This window comes from Aedes aegypti, chromosome 2 (assembly GCF_002204515.2).
Source record: "Aedes aegypti strain LVP_AGWG chromosome 2, AaegL5.0 Primary Assembly, whole genome shotgun sequence".
In the NCBI taxonomy this organism is placed as follows: Eukaryota; Metazoa; Arthropoda; class Insecta; order Diptera; family Culicidae; genus Aedes; species Aedes aegypti.
Genome location: NC_035108.1, coordinates 128164211 through 128189982, shown reverse-complemented (window position 1 = coordinate 128189982; position 25772 = coordinate 128164211). Strand labels below are relative to the sequence as shown.

General features: G+C 35.5%; 2 protein-coding genes across 4 annotated transcripts in view; both read right to left on the bottom strand.

The window, feature by feature from the left end:
* Window positions 1-5793, bottom strand: part of LOC5574358 (protein zer-1 homolog) — a 57566-nt gene extending 51773 nt beyond the window's left edge. The window contains exon 1 of one of the 3 annotated variants that reach the window (XM_021842321.1): window positions 5683-5793. The gene's annotated coding sequence lies outside the window, so the exon portion shown is untranslated. Of the gene's footprint in view, window positions 1-5600 lie in introns of all 3 variants that reach the window. The other 2 variants (XM_021842323.1, XM_021842322.1) reach the window with 2 other exon arrangements.
* Window positions 5794-15284: 9491 nt separating this feature from the next.
* On the bottom strand, window positions 15285-18004 carry LOC5568731 (major royal jelly protein 3). The gene is made up of 2 exons (XM_001658061.2): window positions 15667-18004; window positions 15285-15611 (listed from the first exon to the last, which is right to left on the bottom strand). Exons 1-2 carry the CDS (start codon window positions 16484-16486, stop codon window positions 15313-15315), a joined length of 1119 nt encoding a protein of 372 aa, XP_001658111.1. The 5' UTR covers window positions 16487-18004; the 3' UTR covers window positions 15285-15312.
* Between the last annotated feature and the right edge of the window lie 7768 nt (window positions 18005-25772).

Below are 25772 nucleotides of genomic sequence, written 5' to 3'. Positions count from 1 at the left end.
CTGCTCCATTAAAGCATAACTGTTCCATATGAATTTTCGAACAACATCATTTTTTCAGTGCAACATTTGTGTCGTTTATTATCGTTGTAGGGTAACTCGACATAATACGCCCCAACGGGGCAATACGCGCCTCTTCATTTTCACGGGGTTCAGGCTTCTTTTACACGTAAATATGATTACACATCTTAAATATTCACAAAAAATGATGTTGCGCGTATGTGTTCTTTGAGAAGTATAAACAATCAATAGAAAATCTAAAAATATCGAAAATCAGGTTTTTGGTTTAAAATTTTGCTTCTGACAAGCAAGCCTCAAGGCGAATGAGAACCATTCTTTGGTATTGTACTTATTACAAAAACTTCTACCGGGAGACGACTGCTAATGGACCCTTGTAAGCTTAGCAGGTGGTGGAAGTGATAGATGTAGGAGTGATTGTTTTGATCCAGAATAAGCTGTCCAGTTTTATTCTGGCAAGGATCATTGATGCAGCCATGGTGTTGTTTTTTTTAATATGGAATTATGTACGGAACCACCTGTAAAAACTCGATTCCATTTCCCGACAAAGTGATTGAAAATCATTGTGAAAACTGTACCTTAGTTAGACTGCTCATAAACGCATAATTGTCCCATGTGAACAGGAAATCCAGCAAACATGGGAATGACATGCATTTACATAAGTTTCCATCACAGCATCAGACCCTGCATTTGGCGATGCCCAATCGCGTAACAATCAGAATGTTAGGCAAATTATCGGATTTGGAGAGTTACTAATTTTCAATACAACTACGGTTATTTCAGAGAATAGGGTCGATGTGTTTTCTCGTTTCAGAGAGCGAGCAATGGCGCAAAAACCAAAGCTCTTTAGCTAGGACACAGGGTGGAAATACTTGTGCCCCATCCCTGGAAGATACGCGCATGAAGTGATATTAAAAATATTACCATCACTCACTTATAGTGAATCCTAGACCATTCCCTTCCCTATCATCATACTCCTTGACATCTATGAGGGCGTCGGTGAGTCGCTGGCCTCTTCTTAAGTAGGTGTCAGACCATCATTTTCCTTTCCCTTCCTAGTAACGGAGAAAATTGGCGTGGCCGGCAATGAAAATTTACATGTCTATTCATCCATAAATCATTGGAATAAGAGTGATAAAGTAAACAACATGACAGTTTTCAGGTTATAATCTACGAAATACTCAGTTACCTCTCAACGCAACGCAACGCAAATATGTAGGGAGCCGGATCCTATTCTTGGCACTTTTGATTCACTTCGGCAGTGGGTTTTTTTGAAAGCTAAAAAGCTCATGCCAAAGTGAATCATGAATATGCCCAAGTAGCTCTGCACCCTAGTTACGTTTTAGTGCCTTCAGCCCTAGCTGGTAAGATCCAGAGTAGTTCTCATCCACATATTGAACTAATGGCATTTGAGCTGCGACTCGTAAGGCATATTCAAGGTGTCCATTCAAAATCAGTTTTCCGATTCCAGGACACCCAAAAAATTGAAAAAAAAAACGATGACAAAATAATCTTGTTCCTTTATACCTGATCTAACTTATTTATAAATTATTTTTGATTCATACTGTGAGCTGAATACGGTTTGAATTGCAAAAGAATTTTGGACAAAAGGAGATAAAATATTTGTTGAAAAATCCAACAGACCGTCCACCACCTTGAATGCATAGGAAGCTCAGATAGATTTTGGAATTATATGAACAAATTAATACTCTGTGTGATTTACACTAAACTTCCCAAAAACGGCAAAGTCCAATAACCAATCTTCTAAGAATGCCTTCAGAATTTCGCGTTAGCCATGGACCATGGCTGATTTCTGGAGAAACTCTTGATCTTGGGAAATTCATGTTAGAGTCAAAGAGAGATGTTTTTAACAAAAACGATATCTCCAAAAACATTATATTGTTCTCAATTGAACTGGCTAAAATTTTTGGCATAAACCCAAAAATTGCATCTTTCAAGCAATCTTTCAATGATTTGGCTAATAATCTCGTCAAGACACAACAAAAATCTCACCAAGAATTCCTGAAGGATTTCGCTATTCAATTATCCATCAAAGATATTTCCATGAATTCATGAATAATCTCACAAGAAATTAGTTGGGAATGATTGGAAGAATTCACTGCAAATCTGCAGAAATCTATACAAAATCTTGTCAGGGGCCTCACAAAAACTTTTGCGTAGATCAAGGACTAGTAGGTACTCCAAGCAAGGCTTCACCAATAATCAGTACCTATCTTTTAAAAAAATCCGCTAATCGTAATTCCGAATTAATCTGTCCAATAGATCAGTAGATCTCTTAAGAAATTTTTCAAATATTTATTTATTCCAGAGGTTTTGCCAACCTCTAGAATTCATTCTCGTCAGTTACTTATGGGGTGTTTTTCTTTGTGAAAAGTTATCAGTTTTACATTTCTGTACTATGATGCAGTCAAAAAACGTTACACACAGAATTCATTCTGATCATAATTGAAGTAGCTATAAAAATGAAAAAATGATATTATAAAAAGGCTTCACTATAAAAACTTAGCTATGGAAAGCTCCATGATAAAAAAGAGAGGAGATAAAAAAGAAAGAAAGTTAGAATAAAATACTCTTTCGCTTGGCAAGATTATTGAGAATAACAGATCTTCCTTCCTTGATTACGGCCTAGCATAATATTGTGAGTATTGTTTTCACACATTTCTAGTAGTATTCTTGCATTTATATCTTACGTTGCAGCAGCTAGTTGAATATAGGGTAACTTGCTGTATTTTGGACTCAAAATTGTTATCAAGACTTTTAGCATATCTGCGCATCTTATTGCAAAATTTCAGAAGATTTGACTGACAAAACTTCACATGACGGAGAGAACAAAACGGCCGAAAATACGTAAGTTCCCTATTTTGATTGTTCAGCATTGAAAATCTAGTGCGCCCCCAAGGTCAAGGTAGCAACGGAACGGTCTTCATCTAAAAGCACTTGAATTTTTTCATCAAATCAAATGGCATGGTGCAAGTCTTTTTAGTAGAAGACAGTCAGTCATAATATAACGCTTAGAAAGTTATTAGAGTTTCTTAGATTTACTCTAGTTTTTATCATACACAACTCTAATTGAACAATTTTCAAATATTAAATCAAAACGACTCAAAATACAACTTCACTGAAATTGTTAAACCGTCTCGTTCCCGTGTAACTGCTCAATTGATTTTTCGACGAACTTGAGACAAACCGAAACAGATGAATATTGTGCAACAAATACTAGAATACAATTCCATACACATCAGATTAATCTAATAATTCGAGTGTTGAACTAGCTGTAAGTTAAAAAACACTATAATAGGAAAAAAGATTAATCTAATAGTCAACTAACTGTTCCAACAGTTCAAATATTGATAAACAATCAATCAACTATTGAAACACAATTGCCTTTTTTAACTGATTTAAACTATTTGCAACACTATTCGTTCAAGCACATTTTATATAAACGCTCTTTTAGAGAAATAGACGATCAAATTCGTGGGAAAAAGAGGGTTAAATTTATATCTGTGAACAGCTGACACAAGAAGGATTTCCGCATCGTGTACTGAATAAGTAACACTGCGAACATTTGCTCTGAATTACTCTATGGCAAAATATGCCAAGAGCAAAACCTACCTTAATCCTTATGATTCAAACAGCTAACTAGTAAAATAGTTACTAACACATTTGTTTTTACCTTTCCAAACATTACAAATAGACAAATAGATAAGCCCTCTGAACAGAATCTCAATTAAGGAGATAAAAAAGAGTAGATGTGAGTAGGGTGCCGGTGCCATTAGTAGACTACCTAAGCTATAAAAAATCATAACAAAATAACGAAAAGCCTTAGCAGAGATCTTTTGGCGTCAATAGAAAGATTTCAACCTCTACTGCATGGGAAAAATATAAAAAGTGATAAAACTTTTTTTTTTTAACATATAATCGCTTGAGCCACTATTGGTACACGTGTTCCAGTAGTTGCGCTAGTGCTCCAGTAGTAGACGTTCGGGAATGGTACAAAGAATTTTAAACAAAATGGTAAATTTTTACATAGGTTTAACATTTTTCCCTCGGAACAGCACCTAATATCTTTCGAATGAAACATAAAGATCATCTCTGGGACTTTTCTTCATTTTTATACATCCATTTTGAACACTGTTTCCATCCGTTGATCCACTACTGGAACACGACGGCAACTATTGGTGCAAGGGAGCAATTTTTTTGCGTAAACTTTATTATTTATATAACTTTTTGATAAAATTACAAGCTGAAATTTGGCAAATCGACTAAACTAGAGGCGATCTATCCACAAAATATTGTACATGTCGTTTTTATCGATAAATGTACGTTTTTTTCCATAGTCCAATCTACTGGTACATTACAACCGTACCAATGGTACCAATGGCACCCTAATTGTTAATTTTAAATTCTGGCATAATTGATTATCTGTTGACAAATAAGCGTATTTTGACTTAAATTTACAGTCTTCTTCAGTGTAAGTTACTTGCATGCACAAAATAATCGTTTTTTTTACCTATTTCACAGACATAAGTTAAATTTTAATCAAATCACTACGACTTTTTTCCTCTAAATAAGAGTGAATAATATTCACATAATTGGTAACATTAGAATAAATGTATGTAAATGTGTAAAAATGTGAATGTAAAACAGACTGAATGCAAAATCGATATCAAACATACATCTGCTAACTTTATGAACACAAACCCCAGCTGATTCCTATTTCCAATCATTGTACTCCCCTCTTGCTCACGGATATAGGTATGGGAGCTGGCTGATAACGATATTACCGTAGGGAAAAGAAACATGTCTGCCGTTTCCCCATTTACTGCCTAGCTAGTACTTCTATTTATTGCTCAGACTGGTTCTGTAAGACTGAACTGCTTGCTTTAGTCGCGAAGTGGATGACCTCCAAAATCCTGCTGGCTCACTCTGGCCACCTCCTAACTACCTACATTGCAGATGCCCTGAACTGTCTGTTCTCTGGTCATCGGCACTTTTGATCTTGAGAATTTTTTATACCTTACTTTTTGCATTTTACTTCCCGTCGTCACCATCATAGTTAGGGCGAGTCAAGTTAGCTTATGAGCCATCAAACATATTTTAATCAACTGACTACTTCCACGACAAATAAATTTAAATATGATAAATGATAAATGTTTAACAGGATATCATTGTCTTTCAATAATTGTTATAATTGATAAAAGATGTTAGAGCGTAATTACCCGAACCGAAAATAGATACTGTCCAGCTTGTTCACTTATTGATCAATCCTATGGATGGGAGAATGTCAACTACTTTAAACAACAATAGTAAGTTTAATTTGAACGAAGATCAAATATATCACCAACTAGGATATCCATATTATAAACATTCTTATTATTACCACTCAGACTACATCGACATCGATCCCGACATTGATATCTTGTTCCACAATGGATCACCCTAATCATCATCGTCATCGTAGCACTTTTTCAGCTCACAACGCAAAAATATCACTTTCACGGTTCCACCCCGATGAAAATCGGATAAATTGCACACTTCAGCATCCTAAACAAGCTGAATTTTACCGAAATTCACATCCCGAATCACCGTGTCACGATTTGGTAGCACTATTGTCCCGAATTGAACCCAAATTTGCACTGAACAAACCGAAAATCTGCGATCGAAAATTCACTTCACCACCATCCGAAAGCTAGCAAACGCACGGGACTGAATAACTGAATGACAATGATGAAGCAGAGCGCAGCGAATGGCAGAAGGAAAACAGTTTACACTTTGACAGCTGGTAGGAGTGCTTGATGGTGTTGGGGTTAGGTGAGTCACAAACACTGCTTTATTACCATATACAAATAGGGGGAAGCGGTTGAAGACGCACCAATCAAGATTTGATATGTCAGTCAGATCTCATATGCATGGAACGGCACCACCCATTTTCCTCCCATTGCAAATCCTCAGCAGATTTCAGTTGGAAGGAGCTAATTTTCCGTTTGACCGGTGTGCAAGGCAATAGAAATATTAGTAGTAGAATGCTAATGGCGTAGTTGTCACAAAACTGATTTTATTTTTTGTTACCTTAAATTGTGGTTTTTCATTGTTTGTTTAAAACCATGACGTTGTTTTGGTTCTTAAAATTAATCTGACACTTCGAGGCCCGGTACTCACGCTGTCAGTTCGTGGCAAACTAGATGTTGGTAACACGAACAGCAGCGACATTAGCATTCTTAGGTTAATGCTTCTACTTGCACGGCATAAAAATTAACAAGGCAGGCTCTTTACTATATTTCTTTAATATGGGGCTCTGCACAAAAAATCAATCCCTCTTTTTCACTCTTCAATGAAATTGTAAACAACAAGGGCAGTACACGTCAAAATCCTATACAAAATCTAAACAGTGCAGAGCCCCATAGTACACCGTGCCGGTGTGTAATTTTAACACATGCTGAAAAAGTTGCTCCTGAAATGTGTGTTTTTTTTTAAATTCCTTCATTAGTATAATTTCAAACATTACATATATTTATTTAGGTGTTCTTTATTAGCTAACACTATCATCCTAATTTGGTGAAACGAAATTAGGCTTTTATTAAAACTTCGCTATAAACATATTGCATTTAATTTGCTGTAGCCGTTCAGATTTTTTTCAGGCGAATTGGATTCACCTGTTTATAAGAGAAAAAATCGCTTTTAATTAACTTAACCTAATTGCACAGACAAACAGACGTAACACTTAGAACAAATCCCGATCAAAATCATAGTCACGATGACATGTACGCCCAATGCTAAAATCGGTGTGTTTGGCCGATGGACCAACAGATGGCGGTAGTGTGTAAACGTCAAACGCGAACAAAAACGATGCGAGCGCTGCGGGTGGTGGATTGGCCACCTACCATATATTTGAATCGGCCGTTAAAAAGATTGTTGATGGACATCGGTGAGAGTGTGACGTCTGTTTGTCTGTGCTAATTGTATAACACATTTATCGTGACAAAAGAAGTATGCAACGATTTGTCTCAAATTATCAACAATGTTATTCGCCATTTGTTTCAATATTTCAACATTGGATATTGCATTAGGGAGCACTAGAGAGAGAGCTTCAGAATCGTTTTTGAAAATTTTAATTTTTGAAGATCAAAAGTTTGACTGTGGTTTGACCTTAAGACAAAGCTTTGATTTTCTGCTAATAATTGGAAACATACATTTTATATATATTTATTTTATTTTATACATATATTTGGCTTGAAAGCCTCCAATGTGATTTTTGAAAGGTTAATTTTTATCTACCACGAGCCCAAGATAGGTACATCATCTGACTAATTTATTGGAATTATTCTCATCGTGACAATAACATGTCTGCTTGAAGGTTTTAAATGAAAAGCTTTTGGTTTATGTAGGAGTGTTATTAGTTGAGTTTTGGAAGCATTAGGAGAAATCTTCTATTTTTGCAAGTATAAAGGAAAAATATCCAAACTTTTATGCAAACAGATGACACGCAGGCTTCGTCTTTTGGCAGAACGGCCTGTGCCAACCGCAAATAAAGATTTTTCAGATCCCTGAGTGAACCTAAGTAAGTTAGACGTAAAAATATTTTTAATATTGCCTTGAGGAACCAGCTCTTACAGAAAGCTTTCCAGACTTGGAGTTCTGATAATTTACCTGAAGTGTACGATTTTACAACTTTGGATTATTCTAACAATGTATGCTGGAATTTTTTTTTTTATTTTGCGATCAACACTGTTGAAAGCATTTTCTATATCTAGAAGAGCGAGGCCAGTAGAATGGCTTTCAGATTTGATGGAACGAATCATGTCGAAATTCCAGGTCGGCATCCGAACTATTCATGACAAAAATTGAATTTTCGTTTTTTTTTTTTTCATTTATTAGTATCATTCGAAACATTACATTCATTTCTTATATCTAGGTGTTCTGGGTTATTAGACAACACTATCATCCTAATTTCGTAAAACAAATCTAAGTTCTTATCAACATTTTGTTAACAACTCATTTGCCGTAGCAGTTCAGATTTTTTACAGGTGAGTTGATTTCACCTGCATATACGAGAAAAAATAACGTTTTCAATTTACTTAACCTAACTTAAGGTGATTATAGAACGAAGCCATACTTCAAATTTTCAAGAGCACAAGACTTAAGAACCGAACAGCGCTCCGCGTTGAAAATCTATCCCATTGGTCACCACCAGCAAGCAACCAATTTGATTGATTTTCAACGTGAACTGTTGTCAGATACTCTCGTCTTGTGCACTTGAAAATTCAAAGTTTGGCTTCTTTTTATAATCACCTTAACCTAAATATATAACGCATTTATCGTGGCAATAGAAAACTGTAACGATTTTTGCCAGAAATTATTAATTATTTTATTTGACATTTGTTCCAATGTTTCAACATTGGATATTCTATGTAATTCATTGGTACTATACCAGGAAAGAAGCTTCAGAATCATTTTCAAAATTTTATTTTGAATCCTCTGTAGAGCTTTCTTCCTGGTATTACAACGGTTAGTCCATAATGGTACAGTATACAACATGGCTGGCCTGAACATTTGTTTGAATATCAAAAGCTTGTTCTTAAGACAAAGTTTGGATTTCCTATTAATAATGGGATAGAGGCTTGAATGCCCTCAATGTGATTTTTGAAAGTTAAATTATCTAGCATGAGCCCTAGATACTTAACTTCATCTAACCAATTTATTGGAACCCCTCGCATCGTGACAACATGTCTACTTGAAGGTTTCAAATAAAGAGCATTTGGTTTATGTGGGAATATTATAAGTTAAGTTTTAGGATTATTAGCAGAAATCTACCATTTTTGCAAGTATGAAGAAAAACTACCCCAACTTTTTTGCAATCTACTACATATGACACGCAGGCTTCGTTCTTTGGCCTGTGTTGTCCGCATACAAAGATTTTTGAAATCCCTGATGTTTATCAGGTAAGTCAGATGTAAAAATATTGTGTAATATTGGCCCCAAAATGCTGCCTTGAAAAACACCAGCTCTTACAGGAAGTCTTTCAGAATTGGAATTGCGATAATCAACCTGAAGTGTACGATTTGACAGTAACTTTTGATTATTCTAATAATGTATGTTGGAAAATCGAAGTTCGGTATTTTATTAATTGGCACAAATTGAATTTTCTTTGATGTGGACCATTCTGTTCAAAATGACCTTTTCAAAAAGTTTACTGATGGAGGAAGCAAGCTAATTGGAGGATAGCTGGAGGATTTTTGTCTGGTTTTAAATTGATACAACAATTTTTTTCCATTTGTCAGAATTTTTTTCGTATTTTTTTAGTAATGATTCTCACTTTTTCCAAATCAGTCTCCGGGAATTTTTGGAAACGTTCTCTTGATTGAGAATGCTTTTGAAGTCCTGATTAACTTGATTTTCAATTGGACTAGTGAGACCTAAGTTAAAATTATTCGCGCTTTCAAACTGCATAGCAAGTTTTTGAGCTTTTTCGCAAATAGTTAGTAAGAATTTGTTTTCCTCTTTCAAGGCCGGCTTCTAAGGTTTTTTAAAATTTTTGATAATTTCCAAATAAATTTCATTTTCAATTTTTTTTTCCCAAAATTAAGAAAAACCGTTTTTTTATTTCTTTTTGCAGATCCTGAAATAATTTTCATAGCAGGATCACGAGTGCGTTAAAATTGCCTTCTCCTCATGTTTTTAAGACGAATCGAGAGTTTAAGATCATCGTTTATGATCACGGATTCGAATTTGACTTGACATTTAGGTATTGCAATGCCCCTTGCTTAAAGAATGGGATTTCGGCTCGTAAATATTTGAAAGTGGAGCTGATAGGATTGAGAATCGCTTCATGGGGTATTTGAAATGTAACAGGGACATGATCAGAATCAAAATCAGCATAAGTAACCAGTTGGCTATAAAGGTGGCTTGAGTCGATTAAGACTCAATCGTAGAAACCCTTCTAGAAGAGGAAAAACAAGTAGGGCTATCATAGGGTCCTAAAATGTTTAATGAAATCTGGTTTTTATTTCATAACACGAAAGAGCATGTCACTGCAACTACTTTAGCAATTTTTCCGATTTTTTTCAACACTTAGACTTTAGTGATCTGAATTTCGTCTTTCTTAGATGAGCAAACATTCCATTTAAAAAAAATAAAAAAATAAAATATTTTGGTTTATTAGAGAAATTGAGAAACATAATCTGATAACAATTTTATAAGTCGATTTTACAGAGCAACATTATGTGACAAAAGGCATTTTCCCCCTTGGCACCACCACAAATCCGGGCCTATTTGAACCCTTCTAGTACATTGTGGTCATTTTTTATCAATCGTACTTGGTGATATTTTTAGGATCAGGAAATCTTTGACAAATTCCTTGAAAAGATTCCCGACGACTACAGGAGTAATTTTCAGAATTAAATGTCATTTAATGCACGGAGAAACCACTAGAGAAACCTATCAAAAATTGTTGAAACAAAGCTCGAAGGATTTTTTGAGTTCCTGGACAAATTCTGAAGGAGTTCATAGGGAAATCCTTAAAAATCACTGGACGAATACTTGGATGCATAAGAATATTCTAGAGGAATATCTGGAGGATTTTCTTCCGCATAGAATATTTGAAGAAAATTGTACTAGATCTTGGAAAAATATAGCATGAACAATGCATAAAAAATATTGAGTAATCTCTAAAAATCCAAATGAAATCATTCGAAAAATCTTTTGAAATTCCAGGAGAAACTCATGATAGAAACATTTTTTGACCTCGCGAAAAAAAATCTAATGAAATTCCTCAAAAAAATACGTAGGGGAATAAGAACACCTAGATAATTATTCAGGAAGGAATCTTTGGAGCAATTCCATGAAGAATTCCTGAAAGAACCTTTGAAGTTTGCTAGCAAACCTTGCAGGTAATTATGGATGATTCCCTGGAGAAATTATTGGTTAAATCCTGGCAAAAATGGCAGATGGCATACCCGGAAGACAGGGGGCTTCCTTAGCCTAGTGGAAACGTCCACGGCTACAAAGTAAAACCATGTTGAAGGTGTCTGAGTTCGATTGCTGGTCGATCCAAGATCATTCAGAATTTCCTTGCCATAGAGCAGGCCTGCCCAACATTTTTGGCTCTTTTTCGACATAAATGGTTGGTGCGTTTGCAAGAATAGACCAATATGAACAAAACTAGTCTCAAATGAAAGCTTTGTAGTATGTCTGTCTAATCCATGCTGAAAATTTTAAATTTATATCAAACTCTTCGCTAGCGATGCAAGCAAAGGTAAAAATCAGTCCGGCCTGCGGGTCGCATCAATTTTCGGACTTACAGTCAGTGACATAAGTTAGTAACCAAATGCTGTTTTTCCATACTAAATGCCCAAGTTGGGGGTGCTGTATCTCAGCTTATGGTAGGCCGAATTGGCTGGAATTTGGATGACGAACTACAAATAACTTGAAGTTTTGCCTGTAAGAGAATTATTACATTTCAGTCATTTTACATAGAGTTTCAGAGGGTTGTTCAAAGACAAAAGTAAGTAATCGAGGGACTTTTTAATTTAATTCGAAAACGGTAAGTCGTGGAAAGTTGGTGTGTTCTGTAAATTTGTGTGACTTCTGAAATTGAACAGCTTTGTGGAACAGACCAACAACCCACAACTTACCGTTTTAGAATTAAATTAAAAAGCCTCTCGGTTACTTACTTTTGTCTTTGAACAACCCTCTGAAACTCTATGTAAAATGACTGCAATGTAATAATTCTCTTACAGGCAAAACTTCAAGTTATTCGTAGTTCGTCATCCAAATTTCAGCCAATTCGAACTACTAGAAACTGAAAAACAGCACCCCAAACTTGGGCATTTTGTATGGAAAAACAGCATTTGGTTACAAACTTATGTCACTGACTGTAATTGCATCGGTGGCAAAGAGGTTGATAATTTTTTTTAATTTACAGCATGGATTAGACAAATATACTACCAAGCTTTTATTTGAGACTAATTTTGTTCATATCGGTCTATTTTTGCGAAAGCACCAACCATTTATGACGAAAAAGAGCCAAAAAGGTTGGGCAAGCCTGCCATAGAGTATCATCGTACCTGCCATTACATATACAAATGCGAAATGGCAACTTTGGCAAAGAGCTCTCAGTTAATAGATAATTTTGGAAGTACTCATTGAAACTGAGAAGCAGACTCTCTTCCAGTGGGGACGTTATGTTAAGATAAAGAAGATTTCCGGAAAAATCTCGGAAAGAATTCTTGATGAAATTACCGTGAGGGCCCCTAACTCTGCGCAGCTCCTAACTCTGCGCACTTTTACCAAAATCCACCAAAATCTGGTAAATTATTTGAATTTTTGTTTAAAATTTGTTTTCCATATATTGATACAATAGTAATAAAAAAGTACGCGAAGAATTTTCTTGACAAATTTACGTTTATTACTTTAATAAAAAATAAAATAGCTTTAAAAATATTGAAAAACGTCCAAATTGACTGCCCGTTAGCAAAAATGCTAAGGGGGGACCTCATCACTTAAGTCATTTGAATCAAGTTAAAGAAAATATATTTCAGATTTTTAGTATGTAGGCACTAGTTTATTTATCGAGCAATCATCACTGGTAAAATGCACCTTATGTTCTCTTCAATTTCTTATTCTTCTCAAGTGCGCATAGTAAGGAACTATTTTTCAGCTATGTCCCTTACTATGCGCAGCAGTTATAAAACGTTATTTTCAACATACAATCAACCCTCCAGAGGTCGATATTGAAGGGAACCATCGACTTGTCGACACCATCGAGATATGGAATGGAAATGCTTTGGTAAATTGTTTAAGGGTATCATCATAGTAAGGGAAGATTAAAAAATGACGTCCAACATATTTTAAGGATTTCTACACTCCGTACCCTCAATCCCCTGTCGCGATTTTAACAGTACCTAATGGATGCATTGTCACATTTTCGTAGACTCCTCCTTCCCTGAACGATGGACGTAATTTTTGAATGCTCCCTAACCATGCAATAGAATAATTTTGATTTTTTGTATAGTTTCATGAGTCAATATCGAGTAATGGAACATCGAGGTTTAATCGTATTTGCTATATACAGTAATGGACAAAACATTTGCAACGTTTTCGATTTTCCATACAAAATGACCGACTTTGGTAAGCTATATCTCAGTTACTTATGGGCCGATTTGAATGAAATTTTGGCAGAACATCAGACATAACTTGAATTTTAACATATATTTTTGAGTGGTTTTTCCGATCACAAGTTTAAAAGCAGTAACGGTTTGATTAAAGTGAATTTTTTGACGATTTTTTATAATTGACATAACTAAACATCTTGAAGGAATAGCTTCATGGTATCTTTAGCAAAGTTGTAGATTTTAACGAGATGAACAAGTTTGCCGAAGACAGTTTTTGTGTAGGGCTATTAGATTTTGAGATAAATATTTTTGAAATTTTCGTCAAAATTTACACTTAAGTTAAACCGATATTTCTTATAAACTCGTGATTGGAAAAAATATTCAAAAATATATGTTAAAATTCAAGTTATATCTGATGTTCTGTGAGAGTTTCATTCGAATCGGTCCATGAATAACTGAGCTCTAGCTTACCAAAGTTGGTCATTTTGTATGGAAAATCGAAAAAGTTTGCAAATGATTTGTCCAATACTGTAGAAACGCCAATAAAGTACTGTTATTGTTCTGAAATATGAATCGTTCATTAATAACGTCACGCTTATACAGGGCGGCGATACTTCTCGATTAAGGGATGAACAATACATTAAGCATGGATATACCCTTTCGCTTAAACTATTCTTCGTATTTAGTAGGAATGTTCGGGTTTCACATATAACAAACCAGAACCAGGTTCTTATTAATTTTCTTCAAACCCGGACCCGAACCTAATAGAAGAAAATTTGGTTTTTATATTTTCTAGTGAAAATACATAAACAGTCAAAGCTAATTTTCCTTTACACGCCAAGGGAGAATGCAAAAAAGACGTAGTTTGTACTCTTTTTGTATGTTGCTTTGGATTATAGAAAGCTAAGTTAATTACATGTTTTGGAAATCATATGATGATTTCGATTATTTTGAGAGTTGCACTTAATGGCATTCAGCAACAGTAATTATCATGGATTGAATTGAAGATAAAATTCACTTCACTTAATAAACTTCTATGTTAGAGACATTCCACGCTCCCCTGGGGCGTAAAGCCGTATAAAGCAAGAAAATTAAGATTAATTCAGAGTTTGAATGCTAGTAATGCGTTTAGCAAAATACTTTAACTGTTATAAATAATGTATCGAGTGCGCAGAGTTAGGAACCTGAATGCGCAGAATAAGGAGCATCGCAAAAATGAGTGCGCAGAGTTAGGAACACGGACAACCTTGAGAAAAAATAAAAATTTGCAATAAAAATCATTACTTAGTGAAGCTTTTATATTTTTTTTCTTATACATGAAATCAATAAGTATTTGCTCCCAAAAATTCAGAGGATTGTGTTTTGTTTTCAATTAATTACAGCTGTTTGAAATTTGAAAATCCTTAAGTGCGCAGAGTATGGGGCCTTCACGGTATTAGTGGAAATTTTTGAATCCCTGGAAAATTCTTGGAGACATATCTCAACGATTTTTTATATGAATTTCTGTTAGATTTTTGTGAAAGTGCTTATTGTGGGTAAGAAGCTCTTCTTGTAAGGACGTTATACCAAGAAGAAGATTCCAGCAATAATCTCGGGATGGATTCTCAATGAAATCAGTAGTGGAAAATTTTGAAGACATACCTTAAGAAATTTCTTAAGATTTCCTCAATATTTCCTAGTGCATTTGATTCGTAAAAATAAATCAAATTTTCGAATATGTTTTGGTTTGAAAATACAACGTAACGGCAGCGCATCGCTTATCAACGCATGGCGCGCTGCCGTTACCATTTTCAGCGTAGACGTTAGATGAATCGACGATGGCGCGTGCCGGCGCATAGATCTAGTTGGGAACCCTCAATAATCGCCGAAAACTCTATTGGAAATCACTGAAACTTCGTTGGAAACATATGAAAACATATTTAGAATAACTTAGAATGCCCATAGAAAGCCTTTTGAAACTTCTAAAATTCACTTGGGGAACCCTGAGAACTCTTGAAAACCACTTGGGTACCCATGAACACTACTCTGAAAACAATATGTTTGTTATTTTAATATCGTTATATTATAAAATTTAGAGCTACGACTTAACCTAAACGATATCACAAGTCAGTACTGTTTTCCTAAAATTGTAACATGCGATTTAAAACTACACAGGAAAATTTCTATATTAACAAGTAGCCCCGTCAAGCAGGGAGATCTGATGCAGTGTACCACATCCAGCTTTCTCCTCCATATAACCTGGAAAATCTGACTCCAATATAAGGAACCGATTGATTTCATGGTCCGGGAACACATCCGTTGCATATAATCCCTCACTGCTCTTGAACACCAGTTTGAAGTTCGACTTCTTGAGACATGTTTTTGTGTCCCAGAAGAATACATTGCTGTCGCCTTCCTCTCTGAAAAACACACCTGTTGCTCCGTCTGGTCCGATGTAAATGAAGGACCCTGGCTTTTCCCCGATATCTGAAAATCAAAAGTTCTTAGAAGACCCAGAATATTGCACATTAGAGAAAATTACCTTCAATGTTACCGCCATGACCTTTTCGTAGGTGATCCGTAGCAATGGCGAATAGTCGTCGTCCACCCAGATAGGTGAAAAATAGTTTTGTTCCATCCTTGTGATACGACAAGAAAATGTACAGAACGTCGCGGAATCTACATCCGTGATGCACAGCTTTCGGCAGTACTACACGATAGCCACGACCTCCAGACACGTCGTAAATGATAATTGCATTGTTTCCAGCGTCGCTGATGTACACGAAGCATTGGCCACCCTTCAAGCACTCGACCTGCATATACTGGAGACGAGACTTCTCGGTCACGTATCGGCCAAGGTTTATCGTCTTCATCTTTTTCCCCGTTTTGGCTTCATAAACCACGATCTTCGCTGGGCATCTTTGAATAGGACTTCTCAATGCATTAAGTATACCATTGTCCAGAACCCACACGAAGTCACCGGTAGCGTAGATGTCAATAACGGACTGTAGCGAATTGCAGTTGTTCTCTTCTTGCTCAGTCCAGCACGGGAAAGGTTCGAACTTGACGTCACAGCCCTTCTTTGTTGCGTAGATTTGTCCCAAGGTTATCGGAATACTATTTCGGTATCTTGGCATCGCGCAGAGGGTCTTGTCGCCACTTCTTGCGCAAGCCATTGCGATGATATCCTTAGGAGTGTACTTTGCAGCAGCCTTAACCAATCGCTTTGTCGTCGGGCATGGCCACTCGATGCGGCCACCTTCCCAGGTGTAGATAGCATTTGAATTGTTCGCGAACGCCGTAACGCTGGTCACCGTCAGCTGCGTCACTGCAGCCAACAGCCAAAGGATGTTACCTCGCATCTGTGGATGTTCAGCAAGATTAGAACGAATTTCTCAGCAGACTCAGCTATGAAGTTCGCCTATCCTCCGTACGTACCTCTTTGTGCGGTCCGCATCCAAATAGCAACGAACACACCCCCTAAATTAAACTGGATGAACTCGTTCCGAATTAGCAGCTTTTATAACCTGCTACTGAAAGTAATAACAGCAAAGCTACCAACTAAAGAAGTGTTTGTTCTTCAGAACATTCATCAATGCCAAATATTTAGCAACGGCAGACAATTGACCTTTGCAACTGAAAGCTGAGAAAAGTTCGGTCACTGGAACACGTGCGATGAGCTCAATGTTGTCCAAATACGTGAATAAATGGTCGAGAACCTCGATGCAATGCATACCACGAGCTATTGCGTAAAGCTGGACATGCTTATGTCCTTTTTGCTGCAATTACGCAACTCGCTGTATTTGGCGTAGACTGGCTGTTGTAAAAATGGTGACTTATTTAGGCAAACCATGGAGCTATTGCGTCAAGCATAGACGCCGTACAAATAAAGCATCAGTTTTGCAAGACTTGCTCTATGTTTGAAATGTTGCAGTAGTTACCAAACTATGGCCAACGGTCTCGTACCGCCTTCGTTTTATGCGGCCCGCGAACTCATTCTGAATATCAGTACGGACAAGGACAACATTACCCTAACCATGATCTTTCAACCAAGTAACTCATTAGCATCATAGCTAGCTTGTCTGTGTTTTTACATGACGAGCAAGTGAATGGTAATCAGGAATTTAATTGGTAATTGAGTGAATTACTCAGACACATATGTAGAGTTAGTGTGAGAAAATAAATTTTCCACAAGGCTTGGAGCTTACTTGAATACGAAAGAAAGTGGATCCATGGGGACCCCTTTAGGTCTAAAAACGCTTTTTCTAAGCTCAACAAATTATAGAGATACATCACGAGAGAATTTGAACAAAATTGGAAGTGCATCCGAGGTTATCTTGGGTTCATTAAAGCTGATTGATGGTTCTTCAGTTACGCTAAGGTATATAGATATGCGAATCGAGAACATTGTTTGGCGTGCATAGGCTTCAACACCACATATCTTCAACATTTTCAGCAAGTTCTAAGTACCACACTAGTGAACTCAATAATGTTTCAAGATATTGATAAGAAATTCAAAAAATTATAGAGTTCAATATTAATGCTAAAATTACATATCTGAGAGGTTAATTCCAAAGAATATTGAACAAGGGGATGAAAGTCAAAGAAGTTGGGGAAACAATGCTCTAGAAGCAAAATATTCCTTAATATAATTCTCTAACGAGTCTCTTCAGAAAACAATCCAGAGGTTCATCCAGGAAGATAACCGAGAGGTTTTAAATTGTACACATTACATTCGACAAAGAATTCCAACATTTATTTAACAAGGATATTTTTATCCAAATACATCTAGCACAAATGCTGCTCGTATATGGATTAATAAGAAAAAACTACTACATTTTTTTTTCCAATAATCACTTTGCTCTCTTCAAAAATTTCAATTGGAGGAATCCTTCCATTAAAAAATCTTAACATAATATAATCAGGAATTTTCCCGAAAATTGCTTCGGAGAAACTCTTAGCTCACAATTTTTTGAAGCGATTTCTCCAGAAATACTTTTAGAACATGCATCAAGAATTCTTCCAGAGGATGGGATTCTTCCATTAGTTTTAATTGATGGACTTTTGACATATGACATCAAAATTATAATAACTTTTGAATTTGTCGGAAGGAAATTTTTTAGCAGGAATTCTATTTGAAGCTTTTTTTAAGCCATTTCATCTAATTTTAAGCAATTTCGATCCATTTAAAGAGACGTTTCGGCCACTTTATGCCATTTAGAGTCATATTTAGGCATCTTAAGCCCATTTAAAGCCATTTTGGGCCATAAAATAATTTTAAGCCATTTTAAGTCGATTTAAGCTGTTTCAAGTTATTTAAAGCAATTTTAAACTATTTTCGGCCATTTAGAGTCGTTTTAAAATATTTTAAGCAGTTTAAGGCAATTTTAAGACATTTTAAGCCATTTTAAGTCGTTTCAAGCTATTATAACCCGTTTTAAACCATTTTACGCAATTTTTACCTATTTCAAGCCGTTTCGGGCTATTTTAGGCAATTCTAAACCCTTTCAAGCCGTTTTAAATTATTTTAGCCCATTTTTTGTCACTTCAGTCGAATTTATGCCGTTTTATGCCGATTAAGACCATTTCAAGCCGTAATAAGCCAGTTTAAGTTATTTTAGATCATTTTAAGCCGTTTCAAGCCATTTTCATCTATTTAAGGCGATATTAAGTCATATTAGGCAATTTTTAGCCGTTTTAACCCATTTTAAGCCGTTTCAAGCCATTTTGAATTATTTTTAAGTCATTTTAAGCCGTGTATGGTCATTTAATTCCATTTTGAGCTGTTTTAAGCCATTTTAAGCCGTTTCAAGCCATTTTAGGCCATTTTAAGTAATTTGAGGTATTTTCAGCCATGTTCAATTTGGGATTTGAAATTTGGAATGTTGAATTTGGAATTTGAAATTTGAAGTTTAGTTTGTAGTTTGGAACTTGGACATGTTAAGACGTATTAAGTGATATTAAGCCATCATAAGCCATTCAAACCAATTTAGTCATTTAAAGTCTTTATAAGCCAAGAGTTTGGAGTTTGGAATTTAAAGACATATTAAGGGCCGATTTCTTCACCTTCGCTTAAGCCGTAAACCACGTTTACCCATACAATTAAACCAGGTTTAAGGCCTAAGCGGTAGTAAATAAACCGCTTATAAGTCATATTAACCCATTGTAAGCTATTATAAGCCATAAAATGGTTTAAATTTGAGTCATTTTATGCCTTTTTAAGCCGTTTTATGTCATATTAAGTCATTTTAGCCGTTTTCAACCATTTTTAGCCATCTTAAGCCTTTTTAAATCATTTATAGGCGGTTTCTTCACCATCGCTTAAGCCTTAAACCCAGTTTAACTATATGGGTAAACCTGGTTTACGGCTTATGCGCCACTTTGTGCAGTTTGAAGCAGTTTCAGGCCATTTTAGGCCATTTTAGAAAATGTAAGCCATTTTATGTCGTTTTCAGCCATTTCACGCTTTCCTAAGTCATTTTAAGCATTTTTAGGCTATTTTAGGTGATTTAAGTCTTTTCAAACCGTTTGTGATTTGAGTCTTTTTAAACCATTTTAAGCCGTTTTAACACAATTCAAGCTATTTTTAGTCATTTTAAGCCAATTTAAGCCGCTTTAAACCATTTAGGCCTTTTTTAACCGTTTCAAGTCATTTAAATCAATTTTAGTCATTTCAGTGCATTTTGAGCCGTTTTAAGCCGATTTAGGCCATTTTAAACCATAATAACCCCTTTTAGGCCATAATAAACCATTCCTTTCCCCCAATCAATACACTTCCACATGAACTGGCGTAGATGCAGGGGTATATTCGGTCTACTGTGGGAGCCAGTTTAATGCATCATCAATTCCTCTCCCTTCCCCTCATTGGAATGCATTCTGACGTGGCAGGCGCCATTGTTGCCTAAAAATAGAAGATCACCAGCACTTATTCACTGAGGGTGTCTGTTAGTCCCAAACAGTCATTCGGTTGATTCCTTGTGTAAATGCTGCTGTTCTGGCGATACTGGAGTAGCATCCACGGGCGGCCAATCAAGCTCAAGCTCTAGTTTTAGAATCAATGTCGATATTGATCGTTAGTCATCTGAATCCGAAGATACTCTAAAGCAGTGATTCCCAAAGTGGGCGAATTCGCCTCCCTGGGGGCGATTTTCAGGTCCAGTGGAGCGAAAATTTGTAAAACTGAATTTGGGGAGGGGGCGAAAATGCTAGAGAGGGAGTGAAAGTGGGATGAATTGAAAAAAAAAAAATAGATTTAAAGTTTGTAAGAGACAATTATATTTTAATGATAGCATATACATCCGAGGAAAACAATATTTGACACCTAACTATTTCATAGGTTCTTTAGCTCTAAAAGCGCTCGTTTTTTAATTATGAAAGGCAAATTGGACAATTGTCATTGTTCAGATCTTAATGGTTGTTGCCAAAAATATTTTGAATGCATTTTTAAAGCAGAAAATATGTGAAAACTGTTGGCTATGTTTGAAATTTATTTAGAATAAGGCAGCTTAAGTTTCTATTATTTTTCACGCATTTGTTAAACTACTCATTTTGATATTTTGATGACATGCATACTGATCAGTATTTGTAGTATAAATCATTTTATAAATAAATTTATGTGGCTTTGATGGAAAAAATCGGAGTTCAATGATATAATTACTGAACGCTATATACGTAAATCACCCAATTCAAAATAGGCCAGAACGACATAAAATCGCATAGATCAAAGCTTCAAACAAATCTAAATTGAACGTCAGTGAATACAGAGTTGAAACAAATCTGGGTTTACTGATATTTTTTTTATTTTTTGTATATAGATTGGACTATTTCCAGAACAGCCGAAAATGTATTATAATATACCTATTAGAGTGGTTCAAAAAAACGTTTTTGCTCCACACCGCTCATTCGATTTAAGATCAAATTCTGAGTGTCCTCCCAAAATTTGAGCTCATTTGGATGAAAAATGAGACTGCACAAGCCCCTTAAAGTTTGTATGAGAATTAGGGTAATTCGCTAATTGTTGAACGAGCTGTAGAAACCATGTTAAAACAGGAAATTGAACTATTTTCAAACAGTTTCAATAAATTATACAGATTATTTTGTGAGTTAGCTGTACTATTGGACACAATAAATTTAATTAGCACATTAATTTCTGAAACGAAATATTTATTGAAAACTTTCATCGGTAGGTGGAACGAATATTTCAATTCTCTTATAAAATAACTTAAGCTGGGGTTGCTATGAAATAAGGTGTGTGGTAAAACATACTACGTATATTGGGTTAAGCACCTATTCACGATATCAGTAAAAGTCTACTTTAGTTATTTTCTAAACATCCGTACAATTTACTCGTACCAATTAATTACATAAAATCATTTCAATTGCACTTTCGTTTCACGTACATTTTCCATTTGTTGAACATGAAAACATGCATAACATGAAAGTTTTGGTTTCATCAACAGTATTGCCAGATTTTTTATTTTTGTGCCAAATACCTATATTGAAATGGAATATTGCATTACACAATATAGTATTGTTTATTGCTTTAAATATCTGTTGAATAATTATTATAAAAAAAATCCTATAATGGTGTCTGTTGCAATGGTGAAAAACGCGATTCAGTAAAGTATAATTAATTGCATCCATGGCTATATCCTGAATCTTTTTTCGAATTTCACTATCTTCACTATGGCATCAATATGCCATCACCGTTTGTTTGTTTACATCATGATTGAAATTATGCATCGGCTGCCGATTTATCCGGAGTATAACCTCCATCTCGCGATTGATGGTGTAATGTCGAAAATAATGTACATTAGGAGAAGCCGCTAAAGTCTATGGAGTGCCGAAGGGGACGATTCACTTCCGTTTCAGCCCAGAGTGGTCAGGGAAAGTGCTTCGCGGACCTAACCCTGCCCTCACAACCGACGAGGAGCGCGAACTTGCTAGTTGAATGAATGCGGGAGTAACATTTAGCGACAATCGTTCAACATTAGGATAAAATGGGTTATGTGCGTGTTCAACAATTGGGTATAGAACTATCTTTTTAAATATATATTTTTTCAATTAAAAATGGACATTGCAGTGCCAAAAATGTAACAGCAATAATGTTAAACAATCGTTTACGGTGTTGAATGCTTTTTAGCAACCTTGCTATTAGAATTTCCATGAAAATCAAACAACAAAAAAAAAACGTCTATCTTAATCGTTCAACATTTGGTGATTTATCCTACTATGGGAAAAGTAAGAAATTCATTCAACCGATCATAGTGTTTGCCCATGAGCTCTTGGGGATTAGAGCTATGTTGATACTGTGAGATACATTCATCAGCTACAACTTTGCCGCAGACCGTTTTCAAATCGGACGTCTCAGTAATTAGTTATTGATTTATATCCAGTCACAAATTCTTCAACAGTGCTCATTTAACTTCTGAACAGGCAACATTGCTGCATCTGGCACGAAAGACAGCCCGCACAAATCATGGCTACTATGTTTTACTGCATATATCCAGTGATGCCAGCAAAATCTCAGCTGATTATTGTATCTCACAGTATTAACGTAATTCAAATCCCTAAGAGCATGGACAAACACTATGACCGATTGAATGAATTGCTTGCTTTTCCCATAGTAATTTCCATACAAACTTTAAAGGGCTTGTGCAATCTCAGTTTTCATCCGAATGATCTCAAATTTTGGGAGGACACTCAGAATTTGAACTTGAATCGAATAAGCGGTGTGGAGCAAAAACGATTTTTTAAACCACTTAAATACCTATATAATTGGTAAATTTATTCCAACAAACTTTTTTAATGATCGCACATCAGCTAGGATAAAAGCTTTGTTGATACAAAAACAATTGATGCATATGAAAGATATTGCAATTCGCTTTTATGGATATACAAGAAGAAGACACTCTTTTTTGGAGTATTTTAGTGAAGCATTGTGATTGACTGCTACACCCTTTAAATTTGACCAATTTGCGTTATACTTATGAGGTGATATTGACATGAGCGATTCTCTTCATCGATCCTCTCTTTCAGTAATAACTTCACTAAATTAGATATATCTGTAATATTTCTTGTTAATGTAGCAAGATATAGTGACCATTTATCCTACAGCACAAAAAGTTACGAAAAGAGAATCAGTTTTCTGCAATAACGCAAAGAGAGCAACGTGGAACAGAAATTGATTAATGCAGATAAGCCAATATGAAATAACAATACTGAAATGTTCAAATTTCATATCAGGGGGCGATTTCAAAAAATATTGGTCTCAAGGGGGCGAAAGTAAAAAAAGTTGGGGAAACACTGCTCTAAAGTTCCTTGGGGACCGACGCGTAGCCAAAACCCATGTAAATATTTCAGGCTACAAAATTTTCATCGCATTCGGATGTTCACTCTTCGGAACAATTCATTGAGAGTATGTTGTGCAGCTGTCTTTGAGTAATGAACTTCTTTTTTTGATGAATTGACGTAAAACAAAATCACCAATGATTAATATCGACACAGACTCTTAAACAAGAAGAGTTTTTTTGAGAACTTGTGAAAAAATGTTGCAAAAATATAGAGAAACAAAAAAGTTAATCCGTGTTATGAATATTTTTTGTGGTAAAAAATGAAGCTGCTGGTAGCGCGGTTAATCAATATTCAGCTGTTTTAAACTATTTGAGGCCATTTTAAGCTAATTTAGGCCATTTTAAACGATTCTAGGCATCTTAAATCGTTTTAAGCAATTTTGAGCCATTTTAAAAAGACACGGATAGTATCTTGAGCCATTCAGCTGCATATACCGCACTAGACAACGAATAAGCATACTTCAGTGGCACAGCCGAAAAACATTTCTGTCGAAAAGTTTCAATGGCTGAGGAAATAGAATCCACACCCCATGGCACGATGCGTTTAACCCTCTAATACCCAACCCCGCCTTTAGACGGGGTACACTTTGGAATTTTGTGTATTTTTTCGTAGCTCGGAAATCAAAATGATTTTATTTTTGGCTTATACCTTGACTCATAAGGGGTCGTCCATAAATGACGTAGCTTTTTAGGGGGGAGGGGGGGCTTCCCGAATTTGTGACGATGTGTGACGAGGGGGAGGGAGGGGTCCTAGCTAGTGGAGGTAGCATTTTGAATCCTGTTGGTAAAAAGAGAGGCGCTGAAAAAATGGAATACAATATTTTTTATTAAGCTCCTTTTTTTGTTTGACTTATAAACTTGGGTTATAAAATGATGATTCGGCTTCCAAACATTCATATGACAACATCGGAAAAAATCAATGAAATTTTAGATTTTCTTGATAAATGCAATCAAACAGTTTTTTTTAAGCTTTAAATAATTATGTGAATATTATATTATATTCGTGTCTAAATTAATAAATCTATATAAATAAAAATAAATGGTGTTTGTATGTCACGAAATGGCTCGAGAACGGGTCAACGGATTGACGCAAGTTTTTCACTGTTGCCCTCCACGAGGGATGCGACGTGTTCGTGCGAGGAAAAAGTTCAAGAAAGTCTCCGGAATAATGGGGAAAACGGGAGAAGACTAAGGTGTCATTTTGTATGGGAGATTTCTTGACGTTTTCCAACAGCCTACTTGATGGCAAGACGAAGTTTGCCGGGACAACTAGTTTATAAATAAACAGAACAAAAAGTTCAATAAATAAGTTAAAAATCAATGCTTTATCGACTTGGAGAATATTGTTTTCCCATATTTTAACAAGACATGAAGTCAACCATTTTAAGTAGATGAAAAAACCGAATTTAGTACTATACCATTTAATTCCACCAGAGTTTGTATCCTTTGACAGATACGCGTATTTCGACCTCAACTGTAAGGCCGTCTTCAGTGTCGTGTACGAGTCTAGTACACGACACTGAAGACGGCCTTACAGTTTAGGTCGAAATACGCGTATCTGTCAAAGGATACAAACTCTAGTGGAATTAAATGGTATAGTACTAAATTCGGTTTTTTCATCTTCTTATAGGTATTCTACTAAACAGCTCGAAGATTTATTGTCAACCATTTTTGTTTTATTCATATATTCGGTTGGGGCTTTATTGCTTCAAGATAATATGCTCTTTTTGGCAAATATTACATTAAAACAATATATTTATTCCGAGGTTTATGCATTCAATGTTGCAGGAGACCTCTACCCAATCAACTCATCGATTAGTGTTGATATATCATTGCTCTTGATGGAATAGCTTGAATAGTAATGAGGACAACAGATTCAAGTGTTATCGAAATTGTCATATCATTCAATTTTCTTAATGACTCGGTAACTTGAAGGAAAATTATTTGTATTATTTCATTATAGGTTGTGTGAGATTATTTCAGTATGATGAACGATAATGAAAATCAGCTGAAAAAATATGGAAATGAATAATGTGTATAATAATCGCTAAAATTTTCTAAACATTTCAAATATTACAAGTGTAATCTTTTCTATATCTGGCCACTGATTGCAAAATGGATTTGAATTCGGATAATAATGACGAAGATACATTTTAAATTAATATATATTGTTGATCATTTTCATAGAAATCTATTTCTTAACAACGAATAATAATAAAAAAAAAACAATCCTCTAATATAACGGAATTTCTGTTCAATTTATTATAAAATATATTGTAACCTTACTCGTTACTGT

Bases quoted from the DNA above. Each gene is read 5' to 3' on its own strand.
- LOC5568731 (XM_001658061.2), bottom strand. From the start codon at position 16,486: ATGCGAGGTAACATCCTTTGGCTGTTGGCTGCAGTGACGCAGCTGACG. The intron at 15,612-15,666 runs GTAATTTTCTCT...TTTGATTTTCAG, and splicing joins TCATGGCGGTAACATTGAAG to ATATCGGGGAAAAGCCAGGG.